The 16,317-nt window shown below is 38.6% G+C and overlaps 1 protein-coding gene across 3 annotated transcripts; it reads left to right on the top strand.

The window, feature by feature from the left end:
* The first annotated feature begins 1,467 nt into the window (after positions 1 to 1,467).
* Positions 1,468 to 13,561, top strand: Slitrk4 (SLIT and NTRK like family member 4). 3 transcript variants are annotated; one of them, XM_021153881.2, is made up of 3 exons: positions 1,468 to 1,658; positions 4,361 to 4,432; positions 5,341 to 13,561. In XM_021153881.2, the coding sequence occupies exon 3, from the start codon at positions 5,391 to 5,393 to the stop codon at positions 7,902 to 7,904; it is 2,514 nt and encodes an 837-aa protein (XP_021009540.1). In that variant the 5' UTR covers positions 1,468 to 1,658; positions 4,361 to 4,432; positions 5,341 to 5,390; the 3' UTR covers positions 7,905 to 13,561. The 3 variants fall into 3 exon arrangements, with proteins under 3 accessions (XP_021009540.1, XP_021009541.1, XP_029329435.1); XM_021153882.2 differs by lacking the exon at positions 4,361 to 4,432 and having other exon boundaries at positions 1,480 to 1,658; XM_029473575.1 differs by lacking the exons at positions 1,468 to 1,658; positions 4,361 to 4,432 and adding an exon at positions 2,599 to 2,907.
* The last annotated feature ends 2,756 nt before the right edge of the window (positions 13,562 to 16,317 follow it).

Below are 16,317 nucleotides of genomic sequence, written 5' to 3'. Positions count from 1 at the left end.
CTACATTTTTGTGTGTGCAAATATTAATCTTTGGTTGCAAGGGATTCAGAAAGGGTGAGATCTGCAGCCTTTAGATTTTTGGCAGTCAGCTGCTAAAGCTTCCTTAGTGTAAACAAGTAGGAACTAAAGAAGTGACTTGTCTTAATCATTTTCCCTCTTCTATCTCCCTAGTGTGTCCCTTCCCCTTCATTCTTCAGAGTGTCTTCTGGGCAGCCTCCACCCCCTTCCCTAAGCCTCCCATCATCCCCTGCTGCCCCCAACCAAAATCCCCTCCGGGTCACCTCCAAACCCTGGAAAAGTGGAATGCACACAATGCCTCTCTTATAGGGCTTGAGCTTGAAACTGGGCATGCTCAGTAGGGAAAGCGTTTTTTTTTTTTTTTTTTGTTGTTGTTGTTGTTTTTTTTTTTTTCCCCTCTGTTTCTCCCTTCCCTTGCCCCCTTTAGTTTCAAGCGCAGCCTCTCTCCCTGTCCCACACCTCTCTTTCCTCTACCCTTAACACCCTGTTCCCAACCACAGCTTCTTAATTACCCTGCTTAATACCTTTGGAGCTAAAGGCCTGTGGAATTCTAAAATATCCCTAATTAAGTCCTTTTCTCCTAACCCTGCTAAATACGCTCACTTTGGGCTAAAGCCTAACACTTTTGCCTTTTAAGCTTCAGGCCCCTCACGCCACGCGCAGACAGGTAGGGGGAGTGCGAATACCACTGGATCCCAGGAAACTACTCCCAAGAATGCTCCCCATCAGGATCGCCTGAGTCTGAAATATTCCCAAAGCCCCCTGTTCTACGGGATGACAGTAAGCCAAAGGAACCATACCCACAATATAAAACTCAAGTGCGACTGGCGCAATTCAATGTCATTGTTGTTAACTCACCCCTCTACTCTGGAATTATTCAAGTCCACCATCTAGACTTGAAGACCCTATGTCCCCTGGTCCTGCCCCCACCCCACCTCCTTGCCTCAGGCTCTCAAAAAAAAAAAAAAATCCATCTCCCTGGGGTTCTTGCTTGTTCTCTCAGTGGAATACCTCGAGTGTGTGTGTGTGTGTGTGTGTGTGTGTGTGTGTGTGTGTGTTCGCGCGCACACGCGAGCGCGCGTCCCTTTTCTTGTTAGGGTGCTGGAGGAAGAGAAAGGACTCCTATGCTTATGTGGTAGGGTGATGGAGGTTAGTGCAACCACGTTAGGAAACTAGGGTTCCAATGCCCAAGGATCAGGGTCTCTCCTCCCTAGGCGATGTTTTAGGCAAAAGAGATGCCAGTAGGAAACCGTGTTGTCTTTCTACTGTGTGGGTAGAAATGGACTCAAGTGGGGGCGTCTGCTGGAGGGTCAAGGGGCTCAGGAATGTGCTGTGGTAGAAGTGATCGGGTGTCCGGAGGGAGGGTTGCTTGTGCGCCAGGGGGCGGGGGCGGAGGCGGGGATTCGGCGCGTGTATGTAAAGGTGCAGCCCGTGTGCGAGGGTCTGGGTGCGCGCGCGGTGTCTGGCCGGGTGCGCGCGCGCGCCGCTGCCCGCTTGCTTGCCTGCTAAAGGCTGTTCTGTGGGCTTGACCAGCGAGCGGGAGCCAAGAAGCTGGATACCAGATCAAGTAGAGAGCATCGCGGAAACTGAGGAGCGAGTTGGAAAGCAGTGGGCCCTCCACAGGACTTGGGGCTCCAGAGGTGGGTGAATTTCAAGCCCGGGCTGCGCGAGCTGCAAGGAAAGGCGCGCTGCTTCTTCCAGGCTGGGCTTGGCACAGTGCATGTGCGCGCGCGCGGAGGGAAGCAGGTAGCTTATTATTTTTAGTTGTTGGAGTCCTGTTGGTTTGGGGCCCGTTGAGTTTAGTAGTGGACATGTTGGTTAACCCCCAACCCGGAACACACACACAGGCACACGCCTCCCACTTGCCTGCCCATGGCGCGATCTCTTGTCCTCCAGGACGGAAAGAATCCGGGTGTCCTTAACATCCCTGCCCCAGGGGCAGGCTGGGCAGCAGGCAAAGTGTCCTGGTCTGTGGCACAGTGAGCTGTCAGGGCTGCTGCGCTGGGCTGGGCTTTGTGCTCTGAGCCCTACTCTCAGGCACTGCGCGTGGACTTGAATGTGGGGTTTCAGGCGGTGGCCAGCAGACTGCTCAGAGACCGCTGGCACTCTGCAAAGACAGGCAGTATGGGAGGAAGAACCGGTGGGTAACTCCGAAAGCCCAGCGAAGGTGGGGTAATGCTAGCAGTGACACTTTGCAAGATTCCTAAATGTTGAAGTGATTTCTGGCTGGGTGAATAGGATCTTATAGCTGGCGTGGGCAGGTGGGGGTGGGGGGCAAAGCCCGGGCCACAGCTCCAGGCAACAGAACTATGGAGTCACTCTGTAGCAAATGGGTCTTTGAAGCCCCAGTTGCTATCCCTCGCGGCCTGAACTAGTCATCTCTCCTTCTTGCTCACCCACTGCACGTTTGGGTCTAGGGAGGCCAAAGAAAACTCCAGCAGCTACCCCTTGTGGGACGGGAGCGCGCGGAGAAATGTGTGCGCAGAGGGACTGAAGGCCCCCGCGACATCGTGCACAGTACCCCGCCCCCGCCACCAAGCCTGCGAGGCTGCTGTTCGGGCCGGGTACCCAAGAGGGGGCTGCGCGCCGGCTCTGGGCACTGGGATGCGGCAAAACATTGCGGTACACGCCAGCGGCCCCTCCAACAGCGTTGCCTCCAGGTCGAGGTAGCGCTCGGAGGACAGCAGCAGCCGATCTTCCACTGTTCTCCTACACCCCCACCCCCACCTCGGCCCTTGGGAAGGGGACAGCTAAGGTTCCCCTAGTCCGCTGTTGTGAAGCCACGTCGACCTGCGGACCCCTTAGCAGTGGTTTGCACTCCGCAGGCTCCCTCTCTCTGCTTGGACATGGAGCGCTAGGAGCGGCACTCTTGTGGATGCTGGATTTATGGTAGGGCAAGGTTTGTGCAGTCCTGGGTAGCCTTGGGAGCAGAATGTCTTGCTTGGCACCATCCAGAGATGGGAGCACGAATAGGGAAATTTGCCCCTTTTGGAAGCCTGAGAGGTAGTTTTGGATACCTAATCCATACTTTATAAGGTTTTGTTTCTCGGTTTGTATATTTGCTGTTTGTCACGATTTTTAGAGTATATTAGAGGTGTTTCCTTTGCTTGCAGTTACTCTTGCTGGCTTCTTTTTCCTAGCCTCCTTTTGACAGTTCTCCAGTTCTCCATATCTGTTGCCCTCCCCGTGCCTTTTTGCCTCTCCTTGGTGGACTGATTCTTATTCTGCCTTGCTTTCTTGTTCCAGCTGCTTTTGACTTCCCCTGTTTCACCAGAGCTGCATTTGGGAACTTCCTAGCTCATCCTGGCGCCTCCCCCACCCCCTTTGCTACTTAAAGTAGAATTTACTAATATAAGAGCAGCTCTTCATGGACGTTCACATCTGTTATTCTTCTGCTTCTTGTTTTTGTACTGAAGTCCGCTTTTGCGAATTTTATTTTGTTTTGGTTTGTTTTGCTGTCTATGTTTTGTTTGTTTTTAGTTTGGTTGCGTTTCGGTTTCTTTGTTTTTGGGTGGGGGTGGTTAGGAACAAGAAATGACTCAACTGAACCAAAATAGCTGTTGAAAGCTACATCAACACCAGGCAAAAAAGACCAAGGGAAAATCTTGATTTTACAATTGGAATTGGTTTGGGTGATGTCATGCTTAGGAACTATGACTTCTTTTTTGCAAAGACAGTCATGCTATGACAGTGAATAGGGGAAATGCCTGCCTATGTGGCAGCTAAAAAAGCATCTCAGTGATGCTGGCTATATTCTGAACCAAAGTATTTAAAATGCAAATCTTCCTGGGTCTTGGCTAATGGATTGCCTACCTTGAGACACATTTGGTTTTACCACTAGCTAATTCCTTGTGAGAAAATAAAAGAGTATCTATGTGAAATATTTTTATTTGCACCATTTTCTCATTATGTCCCTATGTATTTAATTTTTTGATTAACATTTAGTGGTGACCATATAAAAATTGCAGCTAGCTTCTCCCCATTCAATACTGGAAAGATTCACAAGCCTAAAATTGCATCAGTAAAATGTGATCCATTAAATTCCTTTCCATGAGGCAGAAACTCTCTCTCTCTCTCTCTCTCTCTCTCTCTCTCTCTCTCTCTCTCTCTCTCTGTGTGTGTGTGTGTGTGTGTGTGTGTGTGTGTTTGTGCGCATGCTTGCAAATAAGGGGTTACCCTCCAATGGGTTAATTTTTGAACCACTGGACTCTTCCAAGAAGTAATTTTTCATTTGTTTACAGGCAGAGGCATGGATTGATCATTTTGGAAGGGTGTTTGGGAACTGAGAGCTTTATGTAGAAGTGAAATATGTACAATTGAATATGTATATCTGCTTCTGCAGATAAAGCTGCTCAAAGACCGTGGCATGGGAACTTCTCTTCGTCGACAGTGACAGCCTGTGGTCTGAGTGAAGGTGATACACATTTTACTGACTGAGGGGTCAGTTGGGACTGGGTTCAAACTGACAAATAAAGACTGAGAGAGGGCCAGGCAGGCAGAAGAGCCAGTTCTGGTGGGTGGAAATCCTGCCTGCCAGGAAATCAGTTGAGTGGTGTAGGAATAAGCAGGTCCCCTTTCTGCTGTCAGGGACTCAAAGACAAAAGGCTTTTTAACCCCATTTGGGAAATAACTGACAGCAAAGTAGGTGCTGTTCATTAATCTGACAGTTGGTTTTCTAGAACTCCATAGGGTCACCTGTGCTTTTGAAGTCGACAGATTACAGAAGTGAACTGATTCATGCCAACGTGTCTACTTAAGTGCCAAGGCGATGGCAAATTTCTTTCCAGGGCACCTTTTCATGTAGCTTTTTAAACCATCTTTATTAAAGGAGCCCAGTCCTCCCACTGCTATCCACTTCTAAAATCTGAGTTCAGTTATGGTGTCTCCCCAGCCTCTGTATCTGGCAGAAGACTGAAGTATAGATTTCCACCAACTAAGGGGTCTTTGTGGGGTAGAGGACATAAAATAAATGATGCTATAGGTTTGTTCATTTAAGTTGCAAATAGCAAGCTTGAGGCTTGTGCTTATGGGCAAAGTTTGGTGGTTCAAGCTAAAAATTGAATTTATTAAGGTCAAAGTATGATTTAAAACCTCCTTTCTTACTGTTTGTTGTATATTCTACACATGTACATTTTGTACAAATCACAAATGTAAAATATGTGACATTTTGTGGTTATTATTGTTCTGTGGAGAGCAAATCTGGCTATATTAAAAAACACAGTGCTACAGAGTGTAGCCATGTGTTCACAATGGGATGATTTAAGCATAAATATATTTTTCAAGGAATGACCATTGAAAAATTGTTTTCTTTTTATTTTTTAGATTATTTGTCTTTATTCAGAAGCATAGAGTTGTTTGCTGATTGCAAGAAGATGTTTCTTTGGCTCTTTCTGATTGTGTCAGCCCTGATTTCTTCTACAAATGCAGATTCTGACATATCAGTGGAAATTTGCAATGTGTGTTCCTGCGTGTCAGTAGAGAATGTGCTCTATGTCAACTGTGAGAAGGTTTCAGTCTACAGGCCAAACCAGCTGAAACCACCTTGGTCTAATTTCTATCATCTCAATTTCCAAAACAATTTTTTAAATATCCTCTATCCAAATACATTCGTGAATTTTTCTCATGCAGTATCTCTGCATCTGGGAAATAATAAGCTGCAGAACATTGAGGGAGGAGCCTTTCTCGGGCTCAGTGCATTAAAGCAGTTGCACTTGAACAACAATGAATTAAAGATTCTCCGAGCTGACACTTTCCTTGGCATAGAGAACTTGGAGTATCTCCAGGCTGACTACAATTTAATCAAGTATATTGAACGAGGAGCCTTCAATAAGCTCCATAAACTGAAAGTTCTCATTCTTAATGACAATCTGATTTCATTCCTTCCTGATAATATTTTTCGATTTGCATCTTTAACCCATTTGGATATACGAGGAAACAGAATCCAGAAACTTCCTTATATTGGAGTTCTAGAACACATTGGCCGGGTTGTTGAGTTGCAGCTGGAAGATAATCCTTGGAACTGTAGCTGTGATTTGTTGCCTCTAAAGGCTTGGCTGGAGAATATGCCATATAACATTTACATAGGCGAAGCTATTTGTGAAACTCCCAGTGACTTATATGGAAGGCTTTTAAAGGAAACCAACAAGCAAGAACTATGCCCCATGGGTACAGGCAGTGACTTTGACGTACGCATTCTGCCTCCATCTCAGCAGGAGAATGGCTTTACTACTCCCAATGGTCACACTACTCAGACAACCTTGCACAGATTAGTGACCAAACCACCCAAAACAACAAATCCTTCCAAAATCTCTGGAATTGTGGCAGGCAAAGCCCTCTCCAACAGAAATCTCAGTCAGATTGTATCATACCAAACAAGAGTGCCTCCGCTTACACCTTGTCCAGTACCTTGCTTTTGCAAAACACATCCTTCTGATTTGGGATTGAGTGTGAATTGCCAAGAGAAAAATATACAGTCCATGTCTGAATTGACACCAAAACCTTTGAATGCCAAGAAGTTGCATGTCAATGGTAATAACATCAAAGATGTGGACATTTCAGACTTCACTGAGTTTGAAGGGCTGGATTTGCTCCATTTAGGCAGCAATCAGATTACATTGATCAAAGGAGAAGTATTCCACAATCTTACTAATCTGCGCAGGCTTTATCTCAATGGCAATCAGATTGAAAGGCTATACCCTGAAATATTTTCAGGACTTCATAACCTGCAGTATCTTTATTTGGAGTACAACTTGATTAAGGAAATTTTAGCAGGCACCTTTGACTCCATGCCAAATTTGCAGCTACTGTACTTGAACAATAATCTCTTAAAGAGCCTGCCAGTTTACATCTTTTCTGGAGCACCACTTGCTAGACTGAACCTGAGAAACAACAAATTCATGTACCTACCTGTCAGTGGAGTCCTTGATCAGTTGCAGTCTCTTACACAAATTGACTTGGAGGGCAACCCTTGGGACTGCACTTGTGACTTGGTAGCATTAAAGTTGTGGCTGGAGAAGTTAAATGACGGGATTGTTGTGAAAGAACTGAAATGTGAGACTCCTGTTCAGTTTGCCAACATCGAATTGAAGTCCCTCAAAAATGAAATCTTATGTCCTAAACTCTTAAACAAGCCATCAGCAACATTCACAAGCCCTGCACCTGCAATTACCTTCACCACTCCATTGGGTCCTATTCGAAGTCCTCCTGGGGGCCCAGTGCCATTATCTATTTTAATCTTAAGTATTCTGGTGGTTCTCATTTTAACTGTCTTTGTTGCATTTTGCCTTCTTGTTTTTGTGCTGAGACGTAACAAGAAACCCACAGTGAAACATGAAGGTCTGGGGAATCCTGAGTGTGGCTCCATGCAGCTGCAACTAAGAAAACATGACCACAAAACCAATAAAAAAGATGGACTGAGCACAGAAGCATTCATTCCACAAACCATCGAACAGATGAGCAAAAGTCACACCTGTGGCCTGAAAGAGTCAGAAACTGGGTTCATGTTTTCTGATCCTCCGGGACAGAAGGTAATGATGAGAAATGCTGCTGACAAGGACAAAGATTTATTGCATGTGGATACCAGGAAAAGACTGAGCACAATTGATGAGCTGGACGAACTCTTCCCTAGCAGAGATTCCAATGTGTTCATTCAAAATTTTCTTGAAAGCAAAAAGGAGTATAACAGCATTGGTGTCAGTGGCTTTGAGATTCGCTATCCTGAAAAACAACAAGATAAAAAAAACAAGAAGTCACTGATAGGTGGTAACCACAGTAAAATTGTCGTGGAACAAAGGAAGAGTGAGTATTTTGAACTGAAGGCAAAACTTCAGAGTTCCCCCGACTACCTACAGGTCCTTGAGGAGCAAACAGCTTTGAACAAGATATAGGTCATGTAATCTGACTTCATACAGAGGACAATATTTAATGATGAAAGTGCCTTTTGTTGACTTCTAACTTCCAAATACTATATTACCATTAGGCATAGAGGCAGGTGTTTCCAAGGTTATCTCATTAACTGTAGCTGTAAGATGTGTCAAGTAGAAGAGAATTCCCTTAATAGATTTTACTACATAAAACCTATACTGTGGAATCCTGTGGGGATACTGCAAACTCTATTGCCAAAGGGATGCTTTATAAACATAATACACTGAATTTAACCTCAAGAGGCAAATCAGTTTTGTATCCTGATGCAAAACCTTCGTCTCTTTGTGCTTTGTAAAGCAAACTCGAGAAAACTGGTACCAGTGTCTGTACCTCAGCTGGGTCCTTCATCTTGCACGTAGATTAAGTTGGTGAAACTGGAATAACCCTTTTGATTTGTGGCGTTGTAACAACTCTGTGTAAAGATTATCTGAAAAGTGTAAAAAAAAAAAACACAAATAAGCATGCAAAGAGAGAACATTTGATAGTATTTGTAAATCAGTAAAATTTATGGCCTGCATCTTGAAATTGCTGGATTTATAATGTTAAATTGTGCAAATACTTGTTTAAAATATACCATGCATTACATAATTATAAAATAAATTTGAACACTTTAAGTATTTCCTGTCTATACATAAAAACCTAAAGGAGAAAAAAATCAATGTGAGTTACATAGCATTTGTGGTGATCTAGAGAAAAACATGATGTTTATCAGAATTAAACATGGCTCAAATTAAACTAGAGTTTGTTCTCAGTTATGTCAAATACCCACAATCCTTAAAGGTTGTCCAAAATTAGCAAGTGCTTACCGTGTGAGCGCACCCAAAGCTATTTTTGTAACATAATTCATATTTATGAAGTACTTTGTATACTAAATAGGAAAACACGTACTCCTTAATATGTATTTAATATGCTTGACTTACTCTCCTGATCACAGCAAATTTATCAGTAAGTATAAATTTAGATAAGAAAAAGAAATATGAAAATGAAACTGAGGCTAATGTGTACAGAAATATTTTGGACTCTGTGATCAGGTATAATTTAAAAGCAGAAAAAAAACAAAAAATATAAAAAAGTAAAAAAAAAACAGTTCTGTGCAATTCTTGTGATTTTAGCATATTATCTTCAGATTTGTTACCAACTGTGCATTTTAAAATAGGCTCATTAGTTTTATAGTATTGTGTCTGGGGCAGTTGTTATTTGCCATCAATTGTCTTGCTTTTCAGGATTCTATGAGCTTAATTCAAATAGTTTTAATTGCAATATTTAACAAATTAATGACTAAGGTTAATAGTATCTTGTATGCATCAGTATCCTGTTCTTTCATCATTCTGACTATCAGATAATCTAGTAGAACTGTAAACATCATGGTAATCTTGGCTATCAAAGCCACCCTGCTAAATGCTTGCACTGGTCTCAGATGAATTCATGATCTACAACTACAACTGATATGCCCCTGTGTTTGCGTGTGATGTTAAGTTCTAGATCAAAATTGGTCAAATGATCGAAGCATTTGATAATGGGCTTATATCTGAAGATGTTTAGGAGCTATGATTAGCAAATCAACATTCAGAACATCATTGTCTTCTTGGCCACTTCTCTCTCTCTCTCTCTCTCTCTCTCTCTCTCTCTCTCTCTCTCTCNCTCTCTCTCTCTCTCTCTCTCTCTCTCTCTCTCTCTCTCTCTCTCTCTCTCTCTCTTTCTCTCTGTCTCTGTCTCTCTCTCTGTGAGTGGTGTGTGTGTGTGTGTTGTGATGTGATGAATTACTGTTTTATTCAGTAAGATAGTCAAGAAGGCATACAGACATTCTTCATGAATTTCAAGTGGCAGATGTTTTGACGCAGCTTCCAAAAGGATATTATAGTTAAAGTTGTAGCAGCAATCCCTTTATTAAATACTAATTTCAAGATTTTATGTGTTTGTTCCAACTTTTTTTAAAAGAAAAACTGGACATTATTACAGGAGTGTGTATATATGTGTGTGTGTGTGTGTGTGTGTGTGTACATGCATGTGTGTTTAAGTGTATATTCACAAGTATAGATAATTTGGAGATTTTTTTTTTTAGATAGCAAATAAAAATCTCTCTATGTATGTGCTGGTGCTCTTAAAACTTTAATGTGTAATTTTCAGTTTCATGAGACAATGTCTGTGGAAACTTTATATGAATATAAATACATCCAAACAAATAATTGCTTTCTGATCTTGAAAGAAAATATTATATTCAAATGCTAATTTTCATCTGCAGTTTCATAAGGACATTTAATATTGCCATTACCATGCATGCATGCATTTATGGATTAAAGGGCTCCTAATGCACACTGACAGGATAAAGATGCAGTCTTCTAACAAAGTGTTTTTGTTTATTCAATCAATAATGTTTGGATTCAGAAATCTTAAATGCACACTTATAGGAGGAACCAGAAAGCTCCATGCATAAGCTTGGGCTAATAGGTCATTGGGATGATGCATTTTTATTCGGTGTGGTGGTGTTTTAAAGATATTTCAAGGTTTCTGAAAATTGTCAATCCTAAGAGTACCTGCCACCATCTCAAAGCTTGCTGTAGTATATTGGCTATCTCACACTCTTCTGCTGAAAACTATTAATGTTCAAAATATTTTAAAGAAAAGAAAATGTAATTTAATTGTTCGTTGTTATTTGGAGGTTCTAATTGTAAATGGAAGTAACAAATCCTTGGTTAAGGCTAGTAGACTTTCCTTAACTAAAGTCATTGTGCCTACATTATACCGTGTATGCTAATTTGCACCTGTCTCTCATTAGTTCTTGTATCTTTTATGATACTGTAGTTAGGTATAAATTTTGAGTTGAGTACAAGAGCAGTTAAAACACTGTATCTACATTTTGTTGGCTTCAACTATAATCTTGATGTTAGTTTAACCCCTTGAGATATGATATGTAAATGGTAAAACATTTTTTAGTGACTTTGATTCAAATCTTAAAAGCCAAGAAGGGATCATTTCCAATATGGTATGAAACATCATGGTCTTCTTGGCATGATATTCTTGTGTACAGACTGTGTTAGAACAGTTGCAGAGAAAACTAGATCTTATGAAATCAGTGAAGGGGTGAGATAATATATTGTGTCCGTGTAATATAAATCAAGTTTTAAATTATTTTTTTATGAAATCAATAAAAATGATTCAATTCCTTAAAAGTAAATCTTTGTGTAATTTTATGAGAAAGCAGCTATTAAAGTACAGTGATTCAAATATATAAGGCAATTTATATCAATACTTAATTTTCCATGCTAAATAACAGTATCAACAAATATATTAATTAGGAAGTTATTAAAGACATTTGTCATCTGTTGCTTTACATAAACATTTAGTTTTGTATGCCATAAGGATGCATAAATACTAACGATCATGGCCTCATGAGTAATGTCATAGGTATTTTAGAAATATCAGAGTCAGTCTTAGAAATGTATGGCGATAATGTTAATCTACACACTTGCATGACTATTACATAGGAAGTATATGAAATGAGCACAGTGAGATTGTTTTATTCTGTTTTTTTTCTTTTTAAATTTTTTTTGTTATTGTTGCATCCAAAGAGTTAGGGAGAAAATATACTCAGAATGTATTTATAGTTACTATTTTGAAATAAAGTAGAGAATATGTATTATATTACTTTTACCCTGATTTGATTATTTCTATTTTAGATAAATTCACTTTAAAAATCAAGTAATGCTATTAAAATATAATGTAAATCACAGCAAAGAACAGTTCTAATGAATTATGTTTTTGTTGAATTACAAGATATTAGAATTCATTAAATGCCATTTTTCTGGAAGTATTAATAAAATTGTTTGGAGCAATGTTATTTCTGAAGCAGCATTTTGTTAAGTATATTTATCTTTTCATTTTTTCAGAAAAAATAAAACAGTAACCAAACTGATTATATCACTCAAATTTGAGGGTAAGATATATAGCTTTATAATACTGTTTACACACAACTTAAGTGTTAAGCCTCTGTTAAAAGATGTGTTCTTTACAAACATACTTGCAATATGTATTCCCTAGTTCTAGAAATCACTTAGCGAACAGATGTCAGACAGTGTTAAAAGTCAATATCTTTTGATCCTATTACATTCTCACTCACCATTTGGAATGTAGCATAACTTTAAATTAGGAAATACTGGTATTCAATCTAGAAAATCAACTCAAATACTTTTAGAGAAACTTCAAAACTTTTACATCCTATAGCAAGCTTGACTGATTTTAAGTTACTGTGGTAAATGGTTATTTTTAACATAGTTTCTTTTAAAGTAACCAAAAATATCAATCACTTGATGCATTTACTGTTGTTGAAAAAAAAAAGTGAACCAACTGCATTATAGTTAACTAGAGAGCAGAAGAAAATAAATCAAAAGGCTGCATTTACCATGAAGTGGTTTTAAATCCTGTATCCGTAAGCTACATGAAGCAAACAAAGTGCACAGAAATATAAAATAAGATTTCTGTGGCCTTACAACTAGACATGAACAGTGCTGAAAGTTGGCGCACTATAGATAGCAAGCACAAGGCATTTTTTTCTCAGTCACTCCATTATGTAAACAAGTGGCATCAAATAAAAATATATGCTTATGTTCAGTGTTCATGCAAAATTACTTACTAGCCGGATGAACTGAACTAGTACCACATAGTAGGTGGTGTCAATTACTATGAATAGTTATAAGTTAATTGATGATTTTTATCTTTCAATTGCAGATTTCTAGGAGATGTGTCTTTTGTTAAATTAAAAACCAAATGGGAGGTCAAGTGAACCTAAATAACTTATTTTTTATTTAAAAAAACTGCCTCTAGTGTAAATTTTAATTTCATTTTATTGTATGTTTTCTTTATTCTACTTACTTTCTAATGATTTATATATAGCATTGGAAAAGGACAATTTAAAGAATGTGGTTTTATTATCTCCTCTGTGAAATACTATGGTTTTCTAAAATTTTGTAAAATTTACTTTCTAATATGTTCTTCTTATACCTACACAGGGGAAATACACTAAAGCTCTGAGGCAATTGAATACTGCCCCATATAATATGAGACTGGGAGTACAAAATATTGAAACTCTACATTGTTTGATAACTATAAATTAGATTGGCAATAGAATCCAGAACCAAGAAATAACTATTCAATCTTTCCTTACAGTTGACTTTTGAAGACATTCCCTGCATATAACATAGATTTTAGCCCTTCTAACATTACAATAGAAAGGACAAAATTTTTAAAAATATTCACAAATGGAGCCTTTAGAGAGCAAATGGAAGTATACAATAAACCAATATCATTTACTTTTAAATTGACTATATATAAAAATGGCAGTCTTTTAGAATTTTTGAACAATATATTTCTTCCAGGTGGCAATTCATAAATAGTAGTTCATGTCAGATGCTGTTGATAAACATCTAAGGAAGCCATGCTGTGCAATGGATATTAATTATGGCAACATTTGAGAATCATATTAAGCTCTGTTCTCCCTACTAAAAATTGCAATGTATATTTCCATCGTTGTTTTATGTAAACTGAATCATTGTACTAAAATTCTGGAATTGATATGGAGTAACTTTAATGCTGTTTTCATGAATAAAAGTCTTTTCTTATAGGTCATATGTGTAGCCATTCAGTGTTTTTATTAGTCTGATATAATGCAAGCTCAAGAGCAAAGAGAATAATATGCTATTTACTTGGTACAGTTTTCCCATTAGTTTATATAATCAGGGAACTTATAACTTTCTACATGCACAAAATGAGTAATACACAGAAACAGTGGATGATACACAAATATAGATATCTAGTCAATAAATATTGACATGTTCCTGCCTCATCTAAAGTTCACAAATGCCGTTGCTATTTCATTCCCAGATAATAACTACGTTGTTTTCATTTTATATTGAAACATAACCACTGTGTTGTTTAAGGTAGTAATTAGACTGATCTTATCCCTGATTCCCTTGTATTTCAGGATTTTCTTTTGATTATCTGTATTTTTTTTTTTTTAATTTCTCATTAGTTTCCTCATTGTGTGTGCATACTAAATGGTTGGTGCCATGTGTTATTCACAGAACATCAGCTATGGTGTAAATAAAGCCTGCTACAACCTTGTATAAACATGCTCAGAGAACCACATAGAGACACCTATATACAAAATAAGGAATCCAAGGGTGAAATTTTTAATTAAAAATTACTAGAACAGATAAATCTCTTTTAAAAGAAGGACCACTTAGTTGAAACTGATGACTAGAAATTAGATAGGCCAATAAGGATTATTCATAGAATATTCATAGAAACAAATACCAGGCCTCAAAATTTAATTGCTGAACAATCTCTAGGTAAACATATATCAGGTATTAGACTAATTTTCTGTAATTATGATTTTTCTTTTAAATTAACATGAAAGCCAAGCAGTGCCAAAAAACCTTCATAATTATTTTTTGGATGAACTGGTCAAATAAAACATCTAATTAATTTTGATATCCCTCAGATGATCATTTTTTTGTTGAGTAGTGTTATAGATTGATGTTTAAAACTTCTGAATTGTCAGTATTTGTTAAAATGATGACAAGCAATATTTTTGTTTAAGACAAGTACTAGGCAGAGCATACATGTCATAAGTAAAGTGTTTTTAGGAAATAAAATAGATCATTATAAGCATTTGGATTTCAATGTTGTAGTAAAATCTTGCTAGGTTTTATGGTTTGTTTTCAGAAATTTTACTTCAGTAGAATATATTAAGTGCCCATTTCAGAAACCATTTCCTGCAAGAAGCCCCAGGAAGTCATGTATTTGCCATGGATCCCTTTGCTCCATAGCAGGATATGCCATCTTTGCCAAGTCCTCCCTGCTGAAAATTATTCTCTTCTGCTGTTATGAACAGCCAGCTCTATCTATGGCACAAGCTAACTTAGGAAGATTATTTTTATTTTTATTTTTGTTTTTCCAGTGTGGATACACACAAACTATAGGAGTTAGGGGGCAATATTCACCATCATATGATTATAATATGCAAGAGCATATTGGTTTTGTGTGTTTTCCAAATTGCACCTTTGTTTTGGTTCATCAGTTATCTTCCAGCCCACAGGAACTGCTTGTCTTTTTATTCTATACTATTCTTCAAAGTGGAAACTACTCTCCACTCTGGAAACTCACAGTTATTTATAGAAAAAAATCATCACACTGTATTATCAGTTTCCTTCTGGAAGTTCTAGAAATATAGAAAATTTAGTGCAGTAAGTCTTGCTGACATGAAAATAATTATCAGAAGACAATGTTATCAGCAGAAAAATCTACTTTTGGAATATGTTTCTTGTGCATTAGATTTGCTTGCAATGTGATTAGAGCTTAGCAGTTTAGGTTGCAAACCAGAATCTAAGGAATTATTTCTCACTCTGGATCCCCTACTCTAACTACAGAAGAGCATTATTGCTGACATTGATAGGGTTGCTCAAGGGTTATTTCCAACATGGCTATTATTTTGTCTTTACATTCAGTTGTTCAGAAAATATTCATTTTTTAAAGATTTGGTACAGCTGCTGTAATTCTGCTTCATCAATTCCAACCATGAAAATTCACTAAGCCTTATTTTCAGTATATAACTAAGGAGTTATGCAGAAATGTGTATTGGAAACTAGATAAAGTCATATGGATTAAGAAGTCAACCAGTGTATCCTTAAGGAAAACAGGCTTTTAAGAGAATCAAATGGAAACATTTAATTAAAATTACATCTGTGTCCACTAACCCCCCTTTGAACTTTTCAATATTTTTCCTAAGCATCATTTTGGGTATTATAAGAAAGAAAAGCTCAGTCTAGAGACAACATTTCCACTCTCTCTTTACTCATTCCAGATGTCAACTCTCCATCACAAAGCATACTGTGCTTGCAGACTTGATCATTTAATCCCAAATGCATATATGATTTCAGGCAGTCAATTTAATAGAAATATGTCAAAAAAAAAAAAAACAAACCGTATCCTTTCATGTGAATCATACTATACCCAGATAAAGCTACACTAAATGGTCTTTTGACCAGGATACTCTTGATCATAATTAGGGTAGACCAAGTAAGTGTTGCTGAATAATGCTTTTTTTAAAATATTTTTTATTATGTATTTTCCTCAATTATATTTCCAATGCTATCCCAAAAGTCCCCCATACCCTCCCCCCCACTTCCCTACCCACCCATTCCCATTTTTTTTTTTGTCCCTGGTGTTCCCCTGTATTGGGGCATACAAAGTTTGCATGTCCAATGGGCCTCTCTTTCCAGTGATGGCCAACTAGGCCATCTTTTGATACATATGCAACTAGAGTCAAGAGCTCCGGGGTACTGGTTAGTTCATAATGTTGTTACACCTACAGGGTTGCAG

This window comes from Mus caroli, chromosome X (genome assembly GCF_900094665.2).
Source record: "Mus caroli chromosome X, CAROLI_EIJ_v1.1, whole genome shotgun sequence".
Lineage (NCBI taxonomy): Eukaryota > Metazoa > Chordata > Mammalia > Rodentia > Muridae > Mus > Mus caroli.
The sequence above is the reverse complement of the archived record's forward strand: the minus strand, read 5'-3'. Positions and strand labels throughout refer to the sequence as shown.